This window comes from Gigantopelta aegis, chromosome 6, assembly GCF_016097555.1.
Source record: "Gigantopelta aegis isolate Gae_Host chromosome 6, Gae_host_genome, whole genome shotgun sequence".
In the NCBI taxonomy this organism is placed as follows: domain Eukaryota; kingdom Metazoa; phylum Mollusca; class Gastropoda; order Neomphalida; family Peltospiridae; genus Gigantopelta; species Gigantopelta aegis.
Window position 1 is genome coordinate 68,523,935 of NC_054704.1, and position 17,500 is coordinate 68,541,434.

The window sequence follows — 17,500 nt, forward strand, 5'->3', positions numbered from 1 at the left end:
TCATTGTTTAAAAAAATTTCACTCGCTTTTACTCATAAGATACATTTTTAAACGGCTCATAAGATAAATAATATCCATGGACCACTTATGTATATGTAGAATTCTCAATGCATGGGGATGGTTCATGTAAACACTTGCATAAGTAGGGCATATACACTGCATTCCACGGGGAGGGGTGCAGATAAAGTTGCATTGGTATGAATACATGTGGCATGATGTAGCATATGCCATAGGCGTTCAGGTGCCCATATTTGCAGAGAGGGGGCAGGCTGGTTTTTGCTCCAATTAAATGAAAATGCACGAATCTAGATAACAACATTTATTCATATCAGCATTACTGCCAAACAGCTACAGAGGGTTACAAACGAATCAGTATGCATTTTTACATGGATTACAACTAATTTTGTGAGAAGAATGATGGAAATATATGGTAAAAAGGTCTCAGGTTAGCACATTTTGCCCGAATATCTCTATTGTTTTTGCCTGAATTTGACAATTTGCTTACAGCTGGTTTATAGTGTTAGTACAATATACACTGTTGATGACAATGGAATGGGTTTAAAGGAAACCAGAACTTACAAAACTCCCCGCCCCCGGGGCAGTGATGTCCCACTGTATCATCTTCCATGCAGTGCACACTAGAGTGTAGTTATCTCCCTTGTTGAGTAGCAGTGTCTTGTTGAGCGTGTCGATGTATGGGTCGCTGGCTCGGGGAGCAACATTGTTGTTCTGAGCTGAAAAATAAAAAAGATGCAAGAATTTTACAATATTTCAATGTATTGTTATATCTGCAACAGAACACTGAAATAAAATCATGGATACATGACTGACCTAAAGGAGTTCTACAGAAAAAACAACTTGTATCTAATGTATGTAGTCTGTGAAATACCACAAGTTAAAGTTAAAGTTAAAGTTAGTTTTGTTTAACTGTTTAACAACACCACTAGAGCATAATGATTTATTAATCATCGGCTATTTGATGTCAAACATTTGGTAATTTTTACATACATGTATAGTCTTAGAGGAAACCATCTAAATTTGTCCATTAGTACCAAGGGATCTTTTTATATGCACCATCCCACAGACAAGATAGCACATACCACCTTTGATATACCAGTCGTGGTGCACTTGCTAGAACAAGAAATAGTCCAATGGGCTTACCGACAGGTATCAATCCCAGATGAACCACTGGACGACATCCTGCCCCCTAATACCAAAAGAGCATCACCACTGGGTGACATCCTGCCCCCTAATACCAAAAGAGCATCACCACTGGGTGACATCCTGCCTCCTAATACCAAAAGAGCATCGCCACTGGGTGACATCCTGTCCCCTAATACCAAAAGATCATCACCAATGGGTGACATCCTGCCCCCTAATACCAAAAGAGCATCACCACTGGGTGACATCCTGCCCCCTAATACCAAAAGAGCATCACCACTGGGTGACATCCTGCCCCCTAATACCAAAAGAGCATCACCACTGGGTGACATCCTGCCCCTTAATACCAAAAGAGCATCGCCATTGGGTGACATCCTGCCCCCTAATACCAAAAGAGCATCGCCATTGGGTGACATCCTGCCCCCTAATACCAAAAGAGCATCGCCACTGGGCGACATCCTGCCCCCTAATACCAAAAGAGCATCGTGGCAAGTTTTATTTGTATACATTGTGTGTATCCTATTTTAACATTCAGTGAAAAACTATTACATGCAATTAGTTAGGCTTGTACTCAACTACTCATCAATTGTGAGTTAAATGTAAAATATCCTACATCTTTTGCTACAGTACACAAGTACTTGAGGAGACACATGCACCTATCCACTGTCAGCCAGTGCACCACGATTGGTACATCAAATGCCATGGTATGTGCTATCCTGTTTATGGGATGGTACATATAAAAGATCCCTTGCTGCTAATCAAAAAGAATAGCCCATGAAGTGGCGACAGCAGGTTTCCTCCCTCATTATCTGTATGGTCCTTAACCATATTATGTCCGACACCATATAACCATAATTAAATGTGTTGAGTGTATCATTAAATAAGCGATTTCCTTCCTTCCTATCCACTGTGATGACTAACTCATGGTGAAGTTTGCAAACATTATGATTCCTGTATTTACCTAGTGTGAAAAAAACATGGCCCCATAAGGTGGCTGGTTGCACACACCTGGTAAAGAGGAGGAATTTACTACAAACCATGAGCCAGCCACTCTGGTAATGATTTATATCTACAGGTGCCAAGAACGGCCCACCTGCAGGGGAGGATGGGGGCTTATCGCCTGCTAACATATATAGACAAACCCAAACAGTATATATCTGCAGGTATACACACTGGGAGAAACTCAAATAAACAAATGCAAGTGGTTCCAAGTACACTTAACAGCCATCCAGTTTGTAATGCCACTGGTTTTTATGGTCAAGAAAGAAAAAAATTGAGATGATGCATATATATATCCTCTTGTCTTTGCTGTTTTTGATACACACTGAAGTTTTTAAATTAAAGTTAAAGTTTGTTTTGTTTAATGACACCACTAGAGCACATTGATTTATTAATCATCGGCTTTTGGATGTCAAATACTTGGTAATTCTGACATAGCCTTAGAGAGGAAACCTGCTACATTTTTCCATTAGTAGAATGGGATTTCTTATATGGACCATTCCCACAGGCAGGATAGCACATACCATGGTCTTTGATATACCAGCTGTGGTGCACTGGCTGGAATGAGAAATAGTCCACCACTGGGGATTGATCCTATAGCGACTGCACAGCAAGCAAGCACTTTACCACTTGACTACAGGTACCTCCCGCCCCTAATTTAATGATAGTGTCTGTCATTATTAAAATGGAGTCCAGGGGATATTTATACAGTTAAAAGGTTTTTTTTTGTTTAACGACACTACTAGAGTATATTGATTAATTAATCGTTGGCTATTGAATGTCAAACATTTGGCATCCGACACAGTCATCAGAGGAAACTTGCTACATTGTTCCAAATTGGGAATTGGGAAATTGTTTAATGTGCACATTCAGAGCAAGCTGTTGTAGCACACACCTGTCCTGGGCACAAGAACCAACCTCAAATGGTTCCTCCGTCCAGAACAGGAAATGTTCCAAATGCATCAAGGGATCTTTCATATGCACTTTCCCACAGACAGGAAATCACATACCATGACATTTGACCAGCTGTGGTGCACTGGTTGGAACAAGAAAAAAAATCAATCACTTGAATGGATCCACTGAGGTGGTTTAATCCTCATATTTCAAGCCAACACTCAACCAACTGAGCTATATCTCACCCCTGTTTATACAGAAGAATGACATGATTACAAGATCTGTATGTAAACGTACAGTGCATCTGTCCATTTGGCAGCATAACGAAACACATCATAATCACAATATAGTGGCAGGGATTTCCGCTTTGGATCAAGGCATGAACACAAATGTGAGGTATTTAATTTAAAAACTTCAGTGTGTACAAAATACAGCAAAGACAAGGGGATATACATACATGTCCTACCCAACTTTTGACAACCTCAGTTTCAAAAATTAAATTGATAGAAAAGCTAAATCTAAAATGTCCAGCCAGTGCTCCACAACTGGTGTAACAAAGGCTGGGGTATGTACTATCCTGTCTGTGGGATGGTGCATATAAAAGATCCCTTGCTGCTAATCGAAAAGAGTAGTCCATGAAGTGGCGACAGAGGGTTTCCTCTATATCTGTGTGGTCTGATGCTATATAATCGTAAATAAAATGTGTTGAGTGCATCATTAAATAAAACATTTCCTTCAATCTAAAATGATTCAGATTGAATTTAAAAGCATCTGTAATTCAAAAGGTTAGTTACATGTAAAAGGGATACCTGCTAAGATCCTATTAAATTCCACTAGCAGTTTCCTATATGTAGTTTCAGTTTTAAATAATTATTTTATTTATGATTCAAGTTCAGATTTCGCTTGAACATGCCTACTAATACCACATACCTGTACGGCAGCAGGTTAACTCGCCCCAAAACCAACTTGCCCCCTACCAACTCACCCCAACGGTTGGTCAACTCACCCCAACAGTTGGTCAACTCGCCCCACAGTTTAGTCAATTCATATCAATTAATATACCAATATTTTAAGCAATATTGTACATTAAATATTGTTGAATATGCACACCAGTCATAGTCCAAAAGCCTTGTTTAATCATTCCTTTAAGAAAATAAGGGACAAACTCACAAACGTCATTAAAATAGGCTTGACAGTTCATTGTAATAGATTATTGTTTATCCAATATTAGGATCTACCCAATATAAAACCATTTAATTAGTGGTCGTAATAGCATAGTTTCACTGTAATATTAATAAATAAAATGACACAAAAGTCAAAAGTTGTAGACGTCCATTTTTAAATAAAAGTTTGAGGCAAGTTGGTAGAGGGCGAGTTGGTTTTGGAGCAAGTTGACCAGCATTCATCTGTACATATATGTGCAGATATATCTGATGTCTACATATTTTGAGAAAATAAATGTAGTGGAACTAGAATGGATATGAATATGGATATATAACTACTTAGGTGAAAACTAACAGATTTGTAACTAGAGCTGGGCAGTATACCGTATATACCGTTTGTTATCGGGTATTATGTCAATTGATACCAATTTACTATACCAAGAAAATCTCAAAATCTCAAAATTTTGGTATTGAAAAATGTTTTATGTCATTTAGTAAAGCACTAACAATATATCTGATGAAAGCAAAATAGCTGAAAAGAAGAGAGATGACAGCCTTGTGTATGGAATTTAATGTTATTTGCAGGGTACATGAAACTTGTGGGTGAGACTAACATAACTCGGGCATGCATTTAAAGCAGAGTATACTGAAAATACCGCTCAATATCGGTATTGGTATCGGTATTGTATCAATGCTGAATACCATACCGATACCAAGGTACAATGTAAATCACCCCTAAAATACCTATACTGAATCTGAAATGTCAATGTTTCCCATCTCTGTTTGTAACCAGTTAGCTTTGAATGGCCCATACAATATAATTATAAGACCATAATAAGCCACTATAATATATAGTGATGTGACCTTTTCCCATAGAGGGCATTTGGTATTATCATGCTTTGGTGATATTTAAAATGAACACCAAGTCGAAGATGAATATTAAAATACAAAATCATGTTACATTACAACTACAGTGAAACCTCTCAAAATTGGACCCTCTGTAAACTAGAATTACCTCAAAACCGGACGTTTTTTCAGTTCCTTTTTAAAAATGAGTACAGAACTTAACTTCTCTAAACCAGATACCTCTTAAAACAGGACATTTTACTTGGTCCCTAGGGTGTCCAGTTTAGAGGGGTTTCACTGTATTAAAATATGAAAATTATGGAGCACTGTATGTAGGATGATACAGTAAAAAAAACATACAAGCAAAATACTTTTAAAACATGTTTTGAATTCAATGGTTGGAGAAGCGAGATGTAGCCCAGTGGTAAAGCGCTCGCTTGATGCGTGGTAGTTTTTTGGGATCGATCCCTGTCAGTGGGCCCATTGGGCTATTTCTCGCTCCAGCCAGTGTTCCACAACTGGTGTAACAAAGGCCATGGTATGTGCTATCCTGTCTATGGGATGGTGCATATAAAAGATCCCTTGCTGCTAATCGAAAAGAGTAGCCCATGAAGTGGCGACAGCGGGTTTCCTCCCTCAATATTTGTGTGGTCCTTAATCATATGTCTGACGCCATATAACCGTAAATAAAATGTGTTGAGTGCATTGTTAATAAAACATTTCTTTCTTTCTTTTCTACAACTATCCTAGTTCCATACAAAAATGGTCATGCTATTTTTAGTAGGACCTCACACGTTTCAAACACAATGGTAGTTAGTACACTGACACTATTTCAAATAAAATTACAGGAATTTTCTGGCCAGATGAACCAATATTTTATCACAACAAACACTGTCACATTTATCACCAATGGCAGGACGTGTGGTATTAACTTCTCTGTGAAAAGTCAGGTGCACCTTGAACTTTGACCCAGCCGGATGGTATATGGTTTAGTGCTACCTATATACATGTCAGGCTTCTGCTTTCAGTGGTTAGCTACTGGTAAAAAGTTAAAGTTTGTTTTGTCTGATGCCATATAACCGTAAATAAAATGTGTTGAGTGTGTCGTTAAACAAAACATTTCCTTCCTTCCATGTAATGCAAAACAAATAATTAATCCAAACAATTTTAAAAAAATAACAACTTCATGTCACCATATTTCACTCTAGCTGTTAATTTATTCTGAAATCCAGTATTTATTCTGATATTCAGTATTTATTTGTAATGCGTCATCAGAATTGGAATCCTTCCAAATATGCCATTTCAAAGAAACGTCAAAATTAGGTTAGACATAAAATATTCTTCTCTATCTTTTCTTACGCTGATAATGACCGTATGAAAACATTTTACTGGCAACATTATTCCATAACAGAAAGTGTTGACAGAACATATTAACATATATGTCATATGAAATCCCATGCCAAAAGGAAACATTATAGTGATTAAATAATAACATTAGCATGGATGTAGAAACCACAAGTCAGTCGAATGACTCATTAACATTGGGAGTCACACTGATGCAAAAACACATGTACATGTATATATTAATGTGCATGATTTATGCACCACTGCAAACTTTGGACATGTGCAGAAAAGTAAAATAAGCAAGGGGAAAAAAAAGAAAAAATATTTTATTAAATGAGGCACTCAACTAATTTTTCTTTACAGTTATTTGGTGTGAGTCATATGAGTAAGGACCACACAGATAACATGAGCCACCACTGCATGGGCTTTTTATTAGCAGCAAGAGGTCTTTTATATGAACCATTCCAGACAGAATAGTACAAATGTATATACCAGTACCACAGCCTTTGCTACACCTTTCCTATCCTGGATGGAGGAGACGGCTTGCTCTGAATGTACATGTTAAACAATCTTGTCCTTGTCCTTGCTCTACCGGCCTCGGTGGCGTTGTGGTAGGCCATCGGTCTACAGGCTGGTAGGTACTGGGTTCGGATCCCAGTCGAGGCTTGGGATTTTTAATCCAGATACCGACTCCGAACTTTGAGTGCTCCACAAAGGCTCAATGGATAGGTGTAAACCACTTGCACCAACCAGTGATCCATAACTGGTTCAACAAAGGCCATGGTTTGTGCTATCCTGCCTGTGGGAAGTGCAAATAAAAGATCCCTTGCTGCTAATCGGAAGAGTAGCCCATGTAGTGGCGACAGCGGGTTTCCTCTTCAAATCTGTGTGGTCCTTAACCATATGTCTGACGCCATATAACCGTAAATAAAATGTGTTGAGTGCGTCGTTAAATAAAACATTTCTTTCTTGTCCTTGCTACACCCGCCCGTTACCAACCCTGGTCAGGCTGCTGGTGCTCTCTTGCACTTGATTGCCATTGCGGGTGATCACTCTTCCCAATCATATCAAGCGAGTGCTTTACCACTGGGCTACAATGACATACGGCACAGTACAACAAGTTACAGTGCCATCACCCAGTACCGACCCTGGTCAGGCTGCTGATTCTCTCTTACCCACCCCACCCCAAACCTTTTTCTGTCCTGAACAGAGGAACCAACATGGGTTGACATCTGTGACCATGACATGCGTGCGCTTCAACAGCATGCTCTGAATGTCCACATTAAACCCTTAGACCAGACCTTTGCTACACCAGTTGTGGAGCACTAGTTGAAATGAGAAATAGCTCAAAAGTGAAGGCCCATTGATGGAGATGATCCTAGATCGATCAGACATTAGGTGAGCGCTTTACCACTGGGCTCCACAAATGTAAGGAACATTTGTTTAATATCTCAGCACTATGTCTATGGCTTCTTATACTGCAGTAAGGGATTTTTTATTATGCACTTTTTTTCAGGAATGCACATACTTGGCTTATCATATCAGTGTTTCTGCCAGACAGAAATTTTTGGGTATGGTGCTATGGAATTGAATGCAATTACAGTCAACAGGGGGTATGGGGGTCCTCTCCCACAAAGAAAATGGGTACAATTAGGGTTAGGGTTAAGAAAATCATACAATAATGATAAGAGTCATTAATTTAACTTAAAAAAATAATAATTTGGGTATGGCACCATACCCGTTTTACCCTCTGGCAGAAACCCTGCATATACCAGTTGTGGATCACGAACACTGGTTGAGATGGAATAAACTTTCTGATGTGTCCAACTCTGGTGAAAACATCAATTTCATTTCATTTCATTTCACTTATTTTCGTGCTTATATGCAATTAAGGTTCAAGCACGCTGTCCTGGGCACACACCTCAGCTATCTGGGCTGTCTGTTCAGGACAGTGGGTTAGTTGTTAGTTGGTTAGTGGTTAGTAATTAGTGAGAGAGAGAAGAGGTTGTAGTGGCCTTACACCTACCCACTGAGCCCGTAAGAACTCGCTCTGGGTTGGAGCTGGTACCGGGCTGCGAACCCTGTACCTACCAGCCTTTAGTCCGATGGCTTAACCACTGCGCCACTGAGGCCGGTTGTAAACATCAAAAACTAAATTTACATTCTTTACCAAGGCTAACAAAACAATGGTGCCAAAAGCAATTGTCGTAGGGATGATGTTAATTACTATAGGTCAAGGGCTTTACTAATGGGATTTAACACACACAAAAAAAATTGCTGCAGATAAAAATTGCTGACAACGGTAAAAGGGATTTTTTGTTTCTAACTTTAGCAAATTTCACTTCAATTTATTTGTCGGAAAATTTATTGGTAAAACATTCCTGAAGACCTGTGGTCATTTTGTCTATGGCCAAAGACATTTCAAAACTACAGTAACTGCAGGTAATTAAGTTGGAGCCCTACTTCACTAACTCCACTTGATTACTGTAACACACAAACATCTTATAGTATTCACTGTATGTTGGCAGATCGAGTTCCATGAATAAAATAGACCCTACATCTGATAAAGTAGATAGTTCTTTGAGCAAAAGATCTTAATTCTGGAAAAGCAATTTTGCTCATTGAGCTCCACATAATGACCACTTCCACACCACAAGCTGATAGTATCACAATGAGAAAGTCGAGAAAGTCATGGGATTTACTCTAGCCCATCTGTAAAAACTGACAAATCTTGGGATTCAGATAACGAGAAAGTCACTAACAATATATTCAGTCAACAGACTATCTGACAGTTTGTTGAGCTATCACTGTAACACACAAGGGATACACATACTGTTGGTTAATGAAGCTTGGTACGACTATATTCAGACAAACACAGAAACATACACACATACTACATGTACGTATAAATCTTCAAATTAGAATTTTAAGCCTACAAGTAGTATCACATCTATAATAGTCTATAGTATTCTATAATCATCTTGAAAACAATTTTAAATGACAGTCTGGTATCATAACCTTTACAAATATGACAGTCTACTTTTCAATCTAGAAACATTTACTTATGACAATTTTGCATTCTAATCATCCTGAAAACATTCACATAACTGAATGACAATTGGTCTAGTATCATAACCATCTTAGAATCCTTTACTTAATATAGTCTAGTATTCTAACCATCTTGAAAACATTCACTTATGACAAATGGTCTAGTATCCTAACCATCTTAAAATCATTTACATCGTATGACAGTCTGGTATTCTAACCATCTTAAAATAATTAACTTATGATAGTTTAGTATCCTAACCATTTTAAAATAATTATGTTATGGACGTTCTAGTATCCTAACCATCTTAAAATAATTCACTAATGAAAGTACATGTATAGTATCCCAACCATCTTTAAAACATGTATTTATGAGTCTATGACAGTCTAGTATCCTAACCATCTTTAAAACATGTATTTATGAGTCTATGACAGTCTAGTATCCTAACCATCTTTAAAACATGTATTTATGAGTCTATGACAGTCTAGTATCCTAACCATCTTTAAAACATGTATTTATGAGTCTATGACAGTCTAGTATCCTAACCATCTTTAAAACATGTATTTATGAGTCTATGACAGTCTAGTATCCTAACCATCTTTAAAACATGTATTTATGAGTCTATGACAGTCTAGTATCCTAACCATCTTTAAAACATGTATTTATGAGTCTATGACAATCTAGTATCCCAACCATCTTTAAAACACATATTTATGAGTCTATGGCAGTCTAGTATCCTAACCATCTTTAAAACATGTATTTATGAGTCTATGACAATCTAGTATCCCAACCATCTTTAAAACACATATTTATGAGTCTATGGCAGTCTAGTATCCTAACCATCTTTAAAACATGTATTTATGAGTCTATGACAATCTAGTATCCCAACCATCTTTAAAACATGTATTTATGAGTCTATGATAGTCTAGTATCCTAACAATCTTTAAAACATGTATTTATGAGTCAATAACAGTCTAGTATCCTAACCATCTTCAAAACATGTATTTATGAGTCAATGACAATCTAGTATCCTAACCATTTTTAAAACATGTATTTATGAGTCTATATGATGGTCTAGTATCCTAACCATCTTTAAAACATGTATTTATGACAGTCTAGAATCCAAACCATCTTAAAAACATTCCCTCATGACAGTCTGTGCACTGCAGTAATATGGCAGGTAACCTCTTCAACTTGACGTTAATACACAAATACTTTATACAAGACATTGCGTTTTTCAACAGCACATTACGCAGGCTGACAGAATCTGGCATCGGATTGCCATCAAGTGTACTCACATACATCAGTACGGTGCTTACTACACAAACAGTTCCTAGTTTCACTTGGGCAGACGCCAAATAACACAATTATTTTTTATCTAACTTTTATCAAGACACAGAAAATTTAATTAAAACATTAACTTTTTGCCCCGCATCTACAAACAAATGCTGTTCTTTGAGTAACCCTGATGTCGTTAAGAATCTGATATGTGGTAAGAATCTGATATGTGGTAAGAATCTGATATGCGTACAAATTAGATTTACATGTAGATGGCAATATGTAAAGTTGGGGAAGGGGGAAATAATAATTTTGTTTTGACAATTCAAAGGAGGTAATGGTAAACATGTTTAACATCATCAAAGACAAATGTAAAGTTTTTGTTACATTTTTATTTATTTTTTTATTTTTTGCTTGTTTATTTATTAGAGCATTCTCACAACATATAATTTTTTTCTTCTTATCACATGCATCTATGCCCCCAACATGGCTCAAACTTAACGGCGGCGAGATATAAATTGCTGTAGGTAGAGAGCATCACTGATGGCATTTTTGTGCCGTCGGTAAAGCTTCTCAACAATGGTGAAATGTATACACCTGGTGTACATTATCTGCCAATATTTAACATTTGCACATTTAAAAGATGTCTACATATAACAAGATAGGCTTTCAGTCAGGTTTATTTGCTGCAAATGTCACTTTAAAAAATGTTTGCCATAGGCAGGCTCAAAATTGCTGTCAGTGGACTGTTTAACCCTTTGCAATTCTTTACAAAATTGCCGTGGGAGACAAATTCTTAAGTTCGAGCCCTGCCCTATGATGGGTCTGTATGCCTTTGATGCTTGGCATTCCATTAATGCTTAATATATTACCATTAGAACTTACTATCAGCTCACAGATACACCACTATTTATTAGTTAAAGAGGGGGACTGGTGGCTCATTTGGTGTGTAGTCGGTCTAGGATCAATCTCAATTGGTGGGCCCATTGGGCTATTTCTCATTCCAGCCAGTGCACCATGACTGGTATATTAAAAGCTGTGGTATGTGCTATCCTGTCTGTGGGATGGTACATATAAAAGATCCCTTGCTACTATTGGAAAAATGTAGTGGGTTTTCTCTCTATGACTATATGTCAAAATTACCAAATGTTTGACATTCAATAGCCGATGATTAATAATCAATGTGCTCTAGTGGTGTCGTTAAACAAAACAAACTTCTTCTTCTTCCAATGATGTCATTAAAGAAAACAAAAAACTTTTTATTTCCCCCAATGAGCTGTTGTGTTAAAACTCATTCTAGGTGGGAGATGGTACTGAGATTTGAACCCATAACCACGAGTCTTAGGCCGGTTCTTCAAAAAACAAACCAACAAGTCAATATCTGTAATAATTACGGTTAATAGCCAATGGTGGTTGCATTAACATATCGGTAGGTGGTGTCGGCCATTAACTGGTGTTTATTATACTATCAATCTTTAGAGCAGGCAGGAAGCACAAACACCATTACACTCGAGTTGTCTTCATACGTTTCCCGTATCGTAGAACATTGGCAGTACATAACTCAAATATTAGCTTAGCTGTTTCTGGTGAACTGGCGTGTTTCACATTATTGAACGGTTTCCAGTATATCAACATTTTACATCACATAGTTGCTTCTGGTAGCTCCTTGTTTCACATTATTTCAACTGCTTCTGGTAACTCAGTGTTTCACATCATTCAACCGTTTCTGATATATCAACACTTTACATCATATAGCTGCGTTTGGTAGTTCAGTGTTTCACATCATTCAACTGCTTCTGGTAGCTCAGTGTTTCACATCAACTACATGTACTGTTTCTGGTAGCTCAATGTTTCATGTCATTCAACTGTTTTTGGTAGCTTAATGTTTCACATCATTCAACTGTTTCTGGTAGCTCAGTGTTTCACATCAGCTACATGCAGTGTTTCTTGTAGCTCAGTGTTTCATATCATCAACTGTTTCTGGTAGCTCAGTGTTTCACATCATTAAACCATTTCTGGTAGCTCAGTGTTTCACATCATTCAACTGTTTCACATCATTCAACTGTTTCTGGTAACTCAGTGTTTCACATCATTCAACTGTTTCTGGTAGCTCAATGTTTCACATCATTCAACTGTTTCTGGTAGCTCAATGTTTCATGTCATTCAACTGTTTCTGGTAGCTCAATGTTTATGTTATTCAACTGTTTCTGGTAGCTCAGTGTTTCACATCATTCAACTGCTTCTGGTAGCTCAGTATTTCACATCAACTGCATGCAGTGTTTCTGGTAGCTCAGTGTTTCACATCAACTACATGCAGTGTTTCTTGTAGCTCAGTGTTTCATATCATTCAACTGTTTCTGGTAGCTCAATATTTCACATCAACTGCATGCAGTGTTTCTGGTAGCTTAGTGTTTCATATCATTCAACTGTTTCTGGTAGCTCAGTGTTTCACATCATTCAACCGTTTCTAGTAGCTCAGTGTTTCATATCATTCAATCGTTCCTGGTAGCTCAGTGTTTCACATCAACTACATGTACTGTTTCTGGTAAACAAGACTAGTGCCTAACATCAACTAGCTGGTTCTGGTAGACATGTGTTTCATGTCAAATAGCAGTTTCTGGTAGACCATCAGTGGCTTCATGTTGGCCCACCATCATTTTGACTGAGCAGCTCAACCTGGCTCATCGGTGGCTAGTCACTGGTGATGATTATCCATTGTGCTACTACTGGGCCATTTTTCATGCTGGTAATGCTTGCACAATATTAATATATTATGGCTATTAGCAGTCTGTCACTTACATACATGTATTAAATAACAGAACGACAGTGAATTTCGACTTCAACTTCGGCAGTTTCAAACAAAATCAATGTTGGGCCAACACACTGATGCTATCTGGGTCGTACATGTATTTCACAGAGCACTGATCACATTAGCAGTTGGAGGTATAAACTACTAGTAACATGACAACATCATTAATTCATTTTAACTTATGTTTGTACTTTTATCCAGTTAAGATTCACAGTGGGTTAGTAAGAGAGACGTTGCTGTAGTGGCAGAGGGTTTGCCCTGTGTCAGCAAAACATTTCGTCAAATTGTCTATTAAATCGCAAAAAAAAAAAATATATTTTTCAACAACATAACAATTATTATATAAAATTATTTCGCCAAATTAAAATAAAATTTTGTCATTTGCTTTTAAAATTCGCAAATGGCGAATTTGGCGAATGCCAGAGCTAGCCCTGTCCCCTTATATACACTTCCCCAGAGTCGTTAAAACTCCAGTACCGGGATTTGAACTCGGTACCTATCAGCCTTAAGTTTATGTCTTAACTCTTACATCACTGAGACTGGTACATGGCCATATGGAACAGAGATTTGAAAATGGAGGAAACATGACTGTTAGATATATCCAGATCCTTTGTTTTCAAAGAATTCTTATTTTAACTATTGGGAGAGTATAAACACTTTTTTCTTTTCATGTTGTCTGGGGTTTTTTGCTGAGTAGGGGAGAGGTAAATAAATGTTTAAATGATTAGCAACAGTTGCTAATTAATCAAAAGTTAGAAAAAAAGAAGAAGACAGGAACAGGCATTAGTTTGTATTGTTGTAGTGGCCTTATACACTTCACCCAGAGAGTCCTTAAAACTCACTCCATGTATGAGCCAGTACCGGGATTTGAACTTGGTACCTATCAGCCTTAAGTTTGTCTTAAGCATTACACCACTGAGACTGGTACATGGCCATATGGTAAATAATTTTTTGTAATGATTAGCAACAGTTGCTAATTAATCAAAGTTAGAAAAAAATATATAAGACAGGAACAGGCACTAATTTGTATTGTCTATATTCCCCATAAAACACACAATCAGTAATATATTGTGTTGGCACTGACTGATGTTTCTGCACTATCACTGTGCTGTATCTGTTGGCAGGGTGGAACAGCAGGCCGGACCTTCAGTGTATTGGCACTCCTCCTCCAGACTGATAACACAAGCATCGAACCTTCAGTGTATTGACACTCCTCCAGACTGATAACACAAGTATCGGATCAGTCCGTTACCTGCACTAGAGGAACACCTGGCTGTAAAACACACTTGAAGCTATAAGATGAACACCATACATTTATCCTCCAATAAATGTATACTTCAAACAGCCATTTGTTCAGATGGCTCTGGAACTTATAGCAAATATTTCAGCTCTTCTAGAAACTAAAAAAAAATAGCTTGTTATGCTGGCAAGTCTGTGAATAGTCATTCAAGGCTCACCCTGTATATTGCCAAATTAGCCGATTGCTAATTTGTATTCAAAATGGCTACAAAATTTAGATTTCGGCTAATAAAATATTCCTCAAATTAACCACATTTTAATGATTTTCAAGGAAATCCTCTACATTTCTGAAAATTTACTAAACCAAAATGTGTTCCCGTGTGAGCCCTGGTTATTTAAATAACTGAAACTGCATATATGTAATGGCTGGGGTAGGTGGTGGGTGGTGGGTGGTGGGTGGTGGGTGGTGGGTGGTTGTAGCTCAGAGGTAAAGTACCCACCACTTTTAGAGTCTAGACTCGAGATTCTAACAGAGCATGTGCAATCAATCTCTAGAAACAATCTCCATCAGTGGGCTTACTGGGCAGTGTTCGACAAATGTTTGAGAAGATCACTAGTACCGGGTAGTCACCACGATTAGACTATATAATGACCTACATGTACTGCGTATATATTATAGTAATACAATTGGTAGTTTCCACTAGCCCTGACCAAACATTCACTAGCTGGGTCCGAGGACAGGTCACAGATTTTTCGAACCCTTCACTGAGCATTTTCTCAGTTCAGCTATAGTGCTCCACAACTGTTGCAACCAGAATTTTTGTTTTCTTTAATAAAACAACTAGAGCACATTGATTAATTAATCATTGGCCACTGGATGTCAGACATTTGGTAATTCTGACTCGTAGTCATCAGAGGAAACCCACAAAAATTTTCCTAATGCAGCAATGGATCTTTTATATGCACTTTCCCAGAGAAAGGACAGCACATACCACGGCCTTTGACCAGTTGTGGTGCACTGGTTGGAATGAGAAATCTGTTGTAACAAAGGTCGTGGTATGCATTATCTTGTCTCTGGAATGGTGCATGTAAAAGATCCTTTGCAGCCAAATGAACAAAATAACCCACGGAGTGGCAGCAGTAGGTTTTCTCTCTCATTATCTCATTATATTAATGTGCCCTAATTCTATTTACCTGTCTCCTCCTCCACCCCACCCCCACCACACACACACTTACTTTAGACAAGGTATGGTCCTGTATAGTATCTTTTTTATTAAACATCATTTACAGTAAAGTACACTTATAACAAACATACTTAAAACAAACTACTGCATAGAACGAACTGATTGCAAAGTCCCTTTTATCTCCCTATACATTAAAGGCATACTGTCACAGATTTAAGAACCTTATTTCTCTAAAAATTGGATAATAAATAAAAATTACATTAATTGTTGGAAACCAAATCTAGCTATCGCATCACCTTAACAGAACCATGATGGAGTGAAATGCATGTCATCCCTCTTGGTAATTTTAGTTTTTGAATTATGGACCATTGCCATAATTCAGTTATGTCATTAATAAATGTAGTATGGTGGTTATGAAGATGGTTGAATAAAGTACATTTAGGGACGAATTAAATTATTTTTGTTCAGGTAATACTTTGTTAGACCATTAAATAGGTCAGTGGTCTGTGACAATATACCTTTAATAACCAACTTATACAAATATATACAACAAAGGACTGCTATAACAAACTAACTATCATGATCCCTTCTGGTTCTTTATAAGAGTACTTTACTGTATAAATATTTCTAAGTGAAAATTTACTGTTAAGTTAGCTAGGCTTTTATATTTTTCAAAATCAGACACATTCTGTATTTGATGATGTATGGTAAAAGCGTCATACACATACACATACACACAGCTGGAAAGGCATCAAACAAAAACAGCTTTAAAAAATATATAATCTACGTATGATAGTATCAGTATCCTGTAATTAAAGACACAATTTCCGTAAGCCGGTAATGTCTGTAGCACAGAGATCATTCAAGTACACCATGAAACCAATCCTTCAAAATTATACGCAGAGCATGTAGGGCAAACCATTTTCTTAAAAGTTTAAAATTTGACAAAATTCTACTATAAAAGTGAAAGGCTATGTTGGCAGGTATCCCAGGTAGTGCTCGTTTTCCTGGTAATAAGCGTCAGGAGTGAAGTTACTCATGAAAAACGCACCAAGGAATCCGCATTAGTGTAACGCTGCGCCATTCCTAGAAGTAATGAGATCCACCAGGCAGCCGACGCCAAACACAACATGGTTTGAAACTAAATGGAACGACACACAACATGATTTAAAACTGAATGAAAACACGTACACACGCCAGATGGCTATATAATTCCATTCAGGCTCCAAATTAAAATGACAGAATTTTTTTTTTTACAACCCAGGATTAAAAGATTTTAATTGCCAAGATAGAATTTCACACGTATTAATTAAAATGGAGGCCGAGATAAAAACTGTTAGAAAGTGTGACATACTTTTCAGACATGTACTGTACATGCATACAGGTGCATAATTTATTTGAATTTCGTGGGTTTTTGTCCACACACATAAAAATGGCTCCTTTGATGAAATCACAATTAATCTATATAAAAAAAACATCTCACCTACTTTTTTAAAATGATGTGTGCAGGTATACAATTTATTTGAATTTCTGGTTT

At 37.4% G+C, this 17,500-nt stretch overlaps 1 protein-coding gene across 1 annotated transcript in view; it reads right to left on the reverse strand.

Moving 5' to 3' along the window:
• LOC121376104 (vascular endothelial growth factor receptor kdr-like) overlaps positions 1–17,500 on the reverse strand; it is a 69,872-nt gene that overhangs the window by 36,978 nt on the left and 15,394 nt on the right. Inside the window, exon 2 of the mRNA XM_041503898.1 lies at positions 580–734. Within this exon, the coding sequence (XP_041359832.1) occupies positions 580–734 (155 nt within the window). The remainder of the gene's footprint in view (positions 1–579; positions 735–17,500) is intronic.